The following is a 12,058-nucleotide window of genomic DNA, read 5'->3' on the forward strand; positions in this document are numbered from 1 at the left end:
GATATGGAAAGGTTACGGCGTTATATACGCACCACCACCTGATCAGTTGGTCTACGTTGATGATTTGCCCACAGTGGCCGAGATGATATGATGGGATGCCCTTAGAGGCTTGATGATGTTATGAACGCATATACATATGCATGGTATGACATTTATACGCATATGCATGGCATTGTAAATATCAATGATTCACAGAGTTATTCAGATTTACATGTTAAGTCTTTTACTCCATGTTTCTATTATGTCTATTATTTACTGAATTTTATTCCTTACATACTCGGTACATTATTTATACTGACGTCTCTTTTGCCTGGGGACACTGTGTTTTATGCCCGCAGGTCCCGATAGACAAGTTATGAGCCCTCCAGGTAAGCTATCACCTTAGCGAAAGGTGTTGGTGCGCTCCATTTGCTCCGTAGTTGCTTGTTTGGTCAGTATGATTTAGACGTGTATTGTTTGATATGGCGGGGCTATGTCCCGACCTTTATGACAAATATAAATTCTTAGAGGCTTGTAGACAGATGTCATGTACGTTAAAGATTGTATGGCCTTATTGGCCTATGTTCAATGTACGAGTGGTTATTTTGGTCTTATAGGCCCGTATGTCTTATATATAAGTTGGTATTTCATGATGTATTCTACTTATCTCACGGCAGCCTCTCTGGCTCAGTTATCTATGATAGTATTATACGAAAAGATACGTTATGTTGGTACTCGGTTGAGTAAGGTACCGGGTGCCCGTTGCGGCCCATTGGTTTGGGTCGTGACAAAAGTGGTATTAGAGCAGTTCTGTCCTAAGGAGTCTACAAGCCGTGTCTAGTAGAGTCTTGTTTATGGGTGTGTCGTGCACCACACTTATAAGCAGGAGGCTACAGGGCATTTAGGACTGTCACTCTTTCTTCTTACTCTAGATCGTGTGGTAGAGCTTAGTTGTAAGAACTCAATTTTCTAAACTCTATCTTATTCATAATACGACGATACCTACATCCAGAAAGACGGTTGGTAAGAGATATAACTGTGGAAGAATTGAGTCAGAGGAGCTTGATTTTTGCATCATGCTTATGATGGATAAATATGAGATATTCAGCAGATCGTGTGTGTACTAAGATGTGTAAGCTTCTGGAAAAGGAGCCCTAAGGCATGAATATCTATCCACCCATATGGTAAAAAGCAACGAGAGATGCTTCAACAAGTAAAAGAAGCAAGATGAAAAAGGGTATGAGGTACCCAACTAGTGAAGATTATCATTATTTACCATTCAGGAAGGGAGATATAAGCATTTTGAGTTACCTTCAACGGTAGTAGATGTATGTACAATCGGCCACACCCATCTCATTTATGCCCTATGGGGGCTAACAGAATTAGTATAAGAGAAGGCAAGATGTTAGGATCTAGCTGAGTTAGGGTAACCCAAAATGGTGGATAGATTGTTAGCGTTAGCTTACATTTCCGAAGGATATTGCAAATATGCTAATAGATCTCTTTGTGAGACACCCAGATGGTGCACTCTAAAATGGTACAGCTAGATATGAGTACGACAAAGATAGACATTGGAAGCCTGGAAGGGATAAATATTATCTTAATGTGACTTCCATCCCTAGTAGAGAAAGAATGTTAGGTGATTCGAAGAGCCAATGGATAGAGTAAGGGGAGCTAAAAGCAAAAGAATGTCTTGTTGAAATTTTCAGAATAAAGTAATAGGCATAGATGTTAGCGGAAAATAAGAAGAGGGTTAATGAAGCATTATGAGTAAGATATGATACATGGATGACAACGGTAGAAAAAAAAATGATGACAGTATTACAGATTCTATAATCAAGTGAAGGAAAAGACGAGAGGTGACAAGCCTTGAGACAACAAAATAATATAGGCCATAAAGCCATGTCCTCATTTTGAAAAATAAGTTCGTGACTCTAACGTGATTACCAAAAGGAAAAGTTAGACCCCAGAGTAATAGAAATAAGTATGGACTGGTGAACAAGTTAAACTAAATATGAATTAGGGATTGATTGATTTGATAATGGTCGACATCATGAGAATTTCGGATTTCATTCCGGTGATAATAGAATGGACAACAGAAGAAGATTCATGAGAAATTCAGAGAATGGTCATTCAGAAAGACGCTTTCCTAAAGCAAGAAATGGTTAAGCTTAAGGCACTGTATGTTCCAGTTACAGTAAGTGTCACCCTCGTGAGTTAGGAATTTTGTTATCCTTGGTACAGAAGGATTACTGCAAGGCGAGTAAGGGTCATCGATGATGTGGAAAGACGCTAAAGATGAAGAGGTAGAACATCTATAGGTAGATCGTTGTAGCTCCAACTCTTAGTACTCCCCTAAATAGGGGAATATGGAGTGATGTGGCATTAAGTTAGAATTAAGTGGTTCTAGTAACTATGGAATGGTAAAGGAAGAATGCGATAAAAAATGTAAAAGGAATGAGATTGTACTTATCCTGCAGATATGCTACGATTCTAGAACATTATGCAAACACGATGTCAAGGAAAGGAAGTAAGGGTTCCTACCCGAGATGTTATTGAGAAATAAGGAGCTAGTGCAAGACGTAAGTTAAGACAAAGGGAATAATCCAAGAAGGATTGCGCGGAATATAGATATGAAAATGGACCAACGAGCAGTTAGTAGTTGATTCAGGAAGAGTCTAGTTATGGCTAGATAAGAGGTTACAAACAAATCAACAGATCGTGCAAGATAAATATAGTTAACCCCAACATGGGAATTTAGTCTCGCAGATATAACATCGTGATCCTTGAGATATATTCAGATAAGAGTTGGAGTAGTTAAAGGTAAATAAAAGAGAATGCCACTGGGGGGGGGGGCGTGGAAATAAGTAATTACGGATAATTATAGGCAAGGAAGAACATCAAAAATTCTGTCAAGTATACGATGCAATAAGCTCGCAGCTTTACTAGAGTCAGAGGATCCTCCCTAAGTACTAAAACAAAAGACTAGATGAGGGAATAAGGAATAAGGCTTCAGCCTAAGCACAATGACCTAAAGAGGAAATGGTCTTGTAACAATAGTCTTGCCACAACATTGTATGCACTCCATAAGAAAGTGGCACCTGCCGTGGCTAATGAACGGGAAGTAAAATCAGAAGTGATATTCAAGATCACATGAGTTGTATGGAATTCAATATATGTTGGCACTAAGGTAAGCTAAGTATGCACGCAACAAGGGGGCAAAAAGACCAAGAAAAGTAATTGCTTACATTTAAAGAAAGCTGAGCAGGAACGGAAAGAATCATTCGATTAATAATCCAGAGTTAGTTACGTTATGAACCCACTTAAGAGTTCGGAGTTTTATACATGCAGCATATATATTGATAATCATACAGACATAGAAGACTCTGGTATAAGTTAAAAAGAAAGAATTGAGCCTCGCGCATAGACAAAGGATTGAGTCGTTAGAAGATTGTATCATAGATATTTCATAATACCCATGAAAGGCTAAAGTAATAACTAATACCAGGAGCCACAAATCGGAAGATAGCTTAAGCCTACATAAAGGCTGATCAGAAGGAAGAGAAAACTAAAGAGTTACATTAACCAAGTAAATCAGGAGTCTAATTATTGGACCAAGAAAATTATAGAAATCGTGATTGAGAACATTGCAGGATCACTCTTAATATCAGAGGTACAAGAGAGAAAGTACAATAACCATTTCTATAACGGCCCTACGATAAAGCCAATTGGAAAAGTACCAGCCTCATAAGAAGTCAGTACGAAGCTCCCACCAGATAGTGTATGCACCAGAGGTGCAAGTATTATAATAGAGCTTCGAGTTATGGACGTGAATTATACTTATGTGGAAGGGAGTCATGAAAAAAATAGAAGGTACGATGCAAGATTTTAAGGTAGTAAGGTAAAAGTGAATAATGTACAAAATACTAAAATGCAGAAGGTTGTGAATAGTCCATACTTCGGATAAAAGGCTAGAAGCGTGGGGATTCAATATCCAGGAATGATAGCGGCATTGTGAGTAGCATATCTTCCAACCTATGGTTTCAATGTATCAAGAGATCTAGTTAAAAGAGTAAAAGAAGAGTTTGGTACTATGTGATGTCTCGCTTGATGTTCCATAATAACATAAGGAAATCTATGATGCAAGCAAGTTAAAGAAAGGTTGCGAATAGTATAAATGAATATGTATAGGTCGCAAGCTAAAGTATGGTAAAGCGACAAGGTTTTAGGAAGACAGGAGTAAGGATAAGAAAGGGCGAGTGAGAAGGTGATGAGAATGGATAAGTGCTCAAGATTAAGCCCATGAAAATAAGAGAGCCGATGGTTACTCTAAGTTATAGAAAGTTCAGTATTGCTTGAATGAACTCAAAAGAGTCTAAGACTAGTAGCATTTAGAGGAGATGGAATACTACCCTGATAGTAGAATGAAGGTGTAATTATGATAGATGAAGGATGACGTTTGGGCCTTCGATTGAGTAATGATTTCATGAATTGTACAGGATTAAAATACACACGTAAGGTAAAATCACATTGGGATGCCATGAAATACGATTATGAAAGTATAGTATCGTATCGTATCGCCCTCACGTGGATCGAGACAATCACTTCAAATGTTCCATGATGAGACGTGAGCCCTAGAGGCAGTGTTACATAAGAGATCAAGTTATCAGTGATAGATGATACCTCAACATTAAGGTGAATCGATAATGGATGAACAACAGTCACAAAGTATACGGTGAGATTAGGCCGTCATTTTTAAGATAAACGATAATAAAGAAGCATTAAAGGACATAGATTTATATATAGGATAAGCAATGAGAGTAACCTAGAGTTTTGTAGCAGACCTCAGTAATGATAAATCAAAGTAAGAGTTATGACAGTAAAGTCATACAGATGGATAAACGGATATATGAAATAAGGTATATAAGTATTCGTAAGTTCAACAAAGTACCGAGCGAAGAACTTCAGTATACCTATGAGATGCCCAGAGGGACATCTTGTCAAGCTCTGTATAGGTTTATAAAGTGAGGCTTAGAGATTGTCCAAAAACTGGAGGAAAAGGGGGAGAAGAGTCGCATAGGCGCACTTACAAGGTCGAAGTTGTATAGGCTGCATGATAGAAGGTAACACCAGTTACGAGATTGGAATGATTCCGACTGTAAGTCATGGCGTGAGAAAGAGGCCTAAAGAGGGGAATGTCCTAGCCTTTGGAATTATTCACAGAACAGTTGCCTAGATGGCAAGGAGAGTACTAAAGTATTCGAAAGGCATAAGTCATGAAAATGATAAGTGCATTAGTCAACATTCGAGGATGTTCCAAAGGGGGGAATGATGTTACACCCCATGTTTTCGTACGTATAAGTACTCCATAAGTAAATTGATATAAGCTCAGAAATGAGATGTTACCTTTCGTATTTTCGTACGTTAAAGTTTCGTCGTAAGCTAATCACGTAAGTTCGGGAATGAGATTATTTTGAGATTATAAGCATTATGCTATTTCAAACAAGTGATGAGTAAATTTGTGAAGGTGAGAGGATAAGAAAATCAAAAAAATGAATTTTCGTCAAAGTTTGACATGTTGGGATAAAATATGGCCCGAGCTAAAATACCTGATATTTATGGACCAATGCCATACAAAGTACCACATGACCATGATAGTAAAGTGTATAAGGTATGTTAAAAGTGTGTAGTATTTTAAGTAATTTGAGATAATCCTTAATTATGTGAATTATTGGATAATGGGGGGAACTAACAAGCTAACTAATAATTAGTGATTGATTAATTAAAGTCTTTTGGATAAAGACTAAGGCAAAACGTGGCAGCCACATGGAAATATATTAGGTGACTCTTGAATCACCTTGCAAGGTGGCAACACTTCAAGAGATGGGCACCTTATCTCTTTGGATTAAAGAATGTCATCAAATCACTTCTTTAATGGACAAAAATAAAGATACTTCATCTTCAAGTTACGGATGAACTTCAGCAAGAAAACTTATGCAATATTATGATCAAAATTACAAAAATGGAGATGTTTTGCATCAACCAAGCAACGGATTTTCAGCAAAAGAAGTTATACTACGTAATATTATAGCAACGGAATTTTGTGATTTTAAGGGAGTACGGTACTATCTTCCTCAAGAATATCATACAGATTTTTTCCTACTTCGATCCGCCGTTATGATTTGTCACAATCAACGGTGTTAAAGGAATTGTCAAGAGAATCGGTTCAGGTATGTTAAGGCTATCTCTTCTTTCTTTTTGGCATGATCTATACGACACGAACGAAACAAGCAAATGCACAACTTTCATAAATGACTCTATTCATAGAAATACTAGGGATGTCTATATTCTTGATTCTCCATATGAATTATTATTATATCTTCTGTTCATGGGTCTCAGAAAAATACGTATTTGATAAAAGTTATCCGACAAACATATTATTTTTATGACAAAAGAAATCTTATTAACGTGTTTCATATGCATTTCATGCATTTATACATGCACATTGACCTATGACCAGATGGCGTTATATACGCTCTATATATATATATATATATATATATATATATAGAATATGGAAAAGGTTACGGCGTTATATACGCACCACCACCTGATCAGCTGGTATACATTGATGATTTGCCCACAGTGGCCGAGATAATATGATGGGATGCCCTCAGAGGCTTGATGATGTTATGAACGCATATACCTATGCATGGTATGACATTTATACGCATATGCATGGCATTGTAAATATCAGTGATTCACAGAGTTATTCAGATTTAGATGTTGAGTCTTTTACTCCATGTTTCTATCATGTCTATTATTTACTGAATTTTATTCCTTACATACTCAGTACATTATTTGTACTGACATCCCTTTTGCCTGGGGACGCTGTGTTTCATGCCCGCAGGTCCCGATAGACAAGTTATGAGCCCTCCAAGTAAGCTATCAGCTCAGCGAAAGGTGTTTGTGTGCTCCATTTACTCCGGAGTTGCTTGTTTGGTCTGTATGATTTAGACGTGTATTGTTTGGTATGGCGGGGCTATGTTCCGACCTTTATCACAAATATAAATTCTTAGAGGCTTGTAGACAGATTTCATGTACGTAAAAGTTTGTATGGCCTTGTTGGCCTATGTTCAGTGTACAAGTGGTTATTTTGGTCTTATAGGCATGTATGTCTTATGTATAAGTTGGTATTTCATGTTGTATTCTACTTATCTCACGGCAGCCTCTCCGGCTCAATTATCTATGATAGTATGATATGAAAAGATACGTTATGTTGGTAGTCGGTTGAGTAAGGTACCGGGTGCCCGTCACGGCCCATCGGTTTGGGTCGTGACATACTTACTTACTTTTTGAGCTTGAAAGAGGATCTGACTTGCTTTCACTTTACACATGCATCACACACCCTGTGATCCTTGAAGCTTGACTTGGGCAGACCATGAACCAAGTCCTTCCTGACCAATTTGTTCAACAACGTGAAACTTGCATGACCCAGCCTTCTGTGCCATAGTTCAGCATCATCATCAACAGCACTCAGACAACTTGTTGCCTTTGTCGCAGATCCAAGAGACTCTCAACAAGCTGTACTTCAAGCCATTCACGTAAAACACATTCTCGATTGAGTGAGTGAGATACTTTCCAATTCTTCCTACTCCTAGAATGTATCCCTTTTTGTCATTTCCAAAGGATACACTCCCTCCCTGCAACGCCTTTAGTGAAAGAAAATCATTTGTACTTCCAGTCATGTGCTTCGAGCAACCGCTATCCATGTACCACTGTTGATTGCTCCCTTTCATTATTCCCTGCACAAGGAAATCAAGGGTTAGACTTAGGAACCCAAACAAGTTTGGGTCCCTTGTAATGAGAAAAGGGGTGAATGAGGGATCTTTTAGTCCAAGCAGTCATTATACGTTTTTTATGTGAAGGACCAAGTTCCCTAGCAACAGTTACTTTTTCAGCAAAAACTTTGTTTTTCTGTTGAGACTGAACTGTGGCCTTACAGTTTTCTTTAAAGTGCCCAGTGTCGCCACAGTGAGTGCAAAGCCAATTATCAGGTACAGCAACGTACTTGCTATGAGGGTTGTAGGGAGTCTTTTCCCTTTGGAACCCGATTCCTTGCATGTTTTCCCCATTATTTGTGTACAAGGCAGTGATAGTATCATAGGACCAGGTCCACTTAAGTGATTTTTTAAGATCACTCTTCACTCTTCCTAGTTCTTCTTGAAGTTGTTTGTTTTTCTCAAGCTCAGCACACAAACTAGATTTCACTGATCTTAACTCATTTTCAAGCTTAAGGCGTGCCTCACTTGCAACTTTCTTTCCCTTTTTAGTGTTCACAGGCCTATTTTCCCTTCTTAGTTCCTCAATTGTTTCCTTTAGGTCTACAACTACTACCAATAGGTCATCTCTCTCGTGCTCTATGTTTGCAATTCTCTCAATCAAGGTATCTTTTTCCCTTTTTAAACTCCCAATGGTCTCTCTTAGATCACCTGCAACCACCACTAGATCATCTCTCTCGTGTTCTATTTCTCCTAGTTCCGTGGTTAGCGCATTTTTATCATTAATGAGACTGTGATAAGCATCGATTAAAACATTTTCCAAAGATATAAGCTTCTTTTGAGAATAGTATTTCAAATTTCTTTGAACATCCAGAAGGTTTACCTCATCATCATCATCGTCATCTCCATCATCATTAGACTGCGCCATCAAGGCAAAAATAGAGTTATACTCAGCTGCTTCACTTTCTACTGCCATCATAGAGCTGTCACCTTGCCCATCATCTTCTCTGGATTCGCTGGAAGAGTCTCCCCATGCAGCAAGGGCCTGTTTCACAACGTTGTCAGCAACGTCTTTTCTTTTGAATCTTTTGTCAGGAATCTGGTTCCTCTTGGTTGCTTTGTTAGTGTTGTGTTTGTATTGATATTGCTTGAGAAGAAGGAAATTCTTAATGAAGTGTCCTGGCTTGCCGCACTTATGACATAGGTCATAACCTTTTGGCTTGCTGGAGCTGCCCTCTTTTGGAATGCCTCCATTTCTGTGAACCATTTTCTGAAACCTTTTTGTCAGGTAGGCCATATCAGTATCCTTACTACCTGAGTCATTGATGTCCGTCTTGGGAACCAGGTTCTTCTCCCTTTATGGCTCTCTTCTCTCATTGTCCTTCTTCTTCATTTCATAAGTCTTCAGATTGCCAACAAGTTCGTCCATGGTCAGCTTCTGAAGATCTTTTGCTTCTGTGATAGCATTTACTTTACTTTCCCAAGAGCTGGGCAGCACGCTGAGGATATTTCTCACAAGCTTGTTTCTCGGAATGATTTCACCAAGAGAGTGCAGCTCATTGATGATGGAAGTGAATCGAGTATGCATATCTTGAATGGATTCATCGTCCTTCATTCTGAAGAGCTCATATTCAGTGGTGAGCATGTCAATCTTGGATTGCTTCACTTGAGTGGTTCTCTCGTGAGCAGTCTGTAGAGCTTCCCATATTTCTTTTGCAGATTGACAGGCAGATATCATGTTGTATTCATCAGGACCTATTCCACAAACCAGAATTTTCTTAGCACGAAAATTTTTCTCAATGGATTTTCGATCAGTATCATTGAACTCCTTTCTTGTCTTAGGAACTGTCACAGCTGGATCTCCAACCTTCTTTGTAGGGACAAAGGGACCGTCACAGATAACGTCCCACAGCTCAGAGTCTTTAGCCATGATGAAGTCGTGCATCCTTGTCTTCCACCACCTATAGTATTGACCATTGAACCTAGGTGTCCTGTAAGTAGATTGACCTTCTTCGAAGTTTGGTGGAGCAGCCATAAGGATCCTTTCTAGGTGTTAGCCTGATAGAAAGAACCTGCTTTGATACTAATTGATAGAATTTAAGGGTCCACCAAACTATATAGAGAACCAGGTTCTCTATTAATTCCCACAAAATACACTGCAGTAAGTAAATGGCACAATGGAGTTTTACGTGGAAAATTTCCGGCTCAATGGGATTAATAACCACGACCTACCCTTGTAGGATTCCAACTTCACTACTGAGCAATTTTAGATTACAACCTATTGTAGGAATTAACCTCTTAATCCCTCACCAACTTATAACACTATATTACAAGCCACTTTATAATAACTCTATTACAATGACTTTAAACCTAGAAATTAACCTATTAATCCCTAACTAACTTGTAACACTCTATTACAAGCCACTTTGTAATAACTTTATTACAAAGACTTTACAACTTGACTAACTCTAGCCAAGATACAAATACAAGGGTTTATGATTTACAAAGATTTCTTACACAATGCTTCTAACTAAGCTAAGTAGGAATTACAAGTAGAGTGCTTTAACAAAGGTACAACACAACTAAGGACATGTAATAACTTCAATACATGGAACTGGTCCTTGGTTATGTTGTTCTTCGTTCTTGATGCCCTTGAGGATCACTTGCAGGATTGATACAAACTTGAGAGAATGCTTGATGAGTTCTTGAATGTGCAAGTGATTTGTTTTTCCTTTGCTTGATGTTAATATCTCATTTGTGACATCACTTGGATGATGCAAGCAAGTTAGGTAAAAGGCATTCCCTATAAAGTTGACTGCTGCACTGTTTCTGTACTGTAGCTTATGCAGGCAGCAACTTTACAGCTGTGAAGTTGACTTTGTACAGTCACCTCGGGAGCTGGTAGCGACCTGTTTCCTCTGTTGTTCCTTTGACTCTCAAGAGTTGAATAGTGTTCCCAACTGGAGACTTGTTGATCGTGAGTTCTTGAAGATGTGTAACAGGTTCCTTATCTTGTTCTTAACAGTAAGTTTGTTAGATCATCAAAACATAACAGGGATACACATATAACCTATCATTTTTCTTTATGAGAGTGTTGTGACCAGGAGGTCACGGGTTCAAGCCGTGAAAACAACATCTTATAGAAATGCAGGGTAAGGCTACGTACATTAGATCCGGCCATTTTTCAGACCCTACGCATAGCGGGAGTTTAGTGCACCGGACTGCAGTGATTTTTTTAAGCTTGTACAGTCTTGATTCTTTTAGCTAAAGTTTTTAGCTTTGTCTCGAGAAAGAAAAAGAAAACAAATGATTTTGAAATTGTCGGTTACACAATTTGCTTGACAGTTGACACACTTGAAATGCATTGCATACAACAAACAAATAAACATGACATTAAATAATCCAAGTTGTTGGGTAGCTGTGGTATGTTGTTCAATGTACATGAGTTATTAATTCGTTGTTAGTACAAAAAAAGTTGAGGTTCTGACTCGACAAGGACTCATCATTGTATACTTTAGGTTTCTGGTTTAGATTCTCTTTACTTAATTGCATAAAACAGTGTGAAGGCATATATAACGTTAATTATAGTTGGTACAATTTACATGTGAAAACAAACTATCATGTGCAAAGAATTAATGCCAGACTTGGTCAAATAAACTTCTATTTGTCAATTGCTTGTTCAATTGGGAGTTTCTGCATTCCCTTCAAATTAGACTGCTAAGATATTTGACTTATTATGAAGATATACTACTTCTTAATTCTCCCCCATATATAAAGTCTAAGCATGGAAATTTTCCTTCTACTTTCTTGAACCTCATATAACAAGTCAATTGGATAAACCAAATATGTATCAAGTTTTCTTTGGATTGACTTAAAAATACAGAAAATCTTAAAATATCACAATCCCAAGTCATTTTTAGAGCTTATTTGTCATATGTCATTTGCTTTATATAAACTACCTAGAAAAGACGAAAAGAAACAAAAAGAAAGATAAAATCTTGTTCTCCTAAGAGTTAAAAAGGAATTTAAAAAGATAACTAGATAGACCAATTTTATTGAGATTTAAACTCATGATAATACAGTTTCTTTTTTAAAATATCTATTACATGGGGATCAATATAGAATTAAAAAAAAGGGGACAGCAAGAACCAAATCTACACACATTGCGTGCGAGACTATTACAAGTATTACCATAAGTCATGGTGGTATACTGGTTGAATTGTAGCCTCATGAATCATGACCAATATAATCGTATAGGGGTACGACTGCATTCGGATTCGTATTGAGAAGTCTCGTAT

The 12,058-nt window shown here is 37.9% G+C and overlaps 2 protein-coding genes across 2 annotated transcripts; both read right to left on the reverse strand.

Moving 5' to 3' along the window:
* Positions 1-7,505: 7,505 nt before the first annotated feature.
* LOC138894750 (uncharacterized) lies at positions 7,506-9,057 on the reverse strand. Its single transcript, XM_070179477.1, has 2 exons — positions 7,933-9,057; positions 7,506-7,784 (listed from the first exon to the last, which is right to left on the reverse strand). Exons 1-2 carry the CDS (start codon positions 9,055-9,057, stop codon positions 7,506-7,508), a joined length of 1,404 nt encoding a protein of 467 aa, XP_070035578.1.
* A 60-nt stretch (positions 9,058-9,117) lies between these two features.
* On the reverse strand, positions 9,118-9,795 carry LOC138894751 (uncharacterized). Its single transcript, XM_070179478.1, has one exon. The coding sequence runs from the start codon at positions 9,793-9,795 to the stop codon at positions 9,118-9,120; it is 678 nt and encodes a 225-aa protein (XP_070035579.1).
* Between the last annotated feature and the right edge of the window lie 2,263 nt (positions 9,796-12,058).

This window comes from Nicotiana tomentosiformis, chromosome 6, assembly GCF_000390325.3.
Source record: "Nicotiana tomentosiformis chromosome 6, ASM39032v3, whole genome shotgun sequence".
Taxonomy (NCBI): domain Eukaryota; kingdom Viridiplantae; phylum Streptophyta; class Magnoliopsida; order Solanales; family Solanaceae; genus Nicotiana; species Nicotiana tomentosiformis.

Coding starts and splice junctions, on each gene's coding strand:
- LOC138894750 (XM_070179477.1), bottom strand. CDS start 9,057: ATGGCCTACCTGACAAAAAGGTTTCAGAAAATGGTTCACAGAAATGGA. Junction 7,785..7,932: donor ACAAAGTTTTTGCTGAAAAA/GTAACTGTTGCT, acceptor TTCCTTGTGCAG/GGAATAATGAAAGGGAGCAA.
- LOC138894751 (XM_070179478.1), bottom strand. CDS start 9,795: ATGGCTGCTCCACCAAACTTCGAAGAAGGTCAATCTACTTACAGGACA.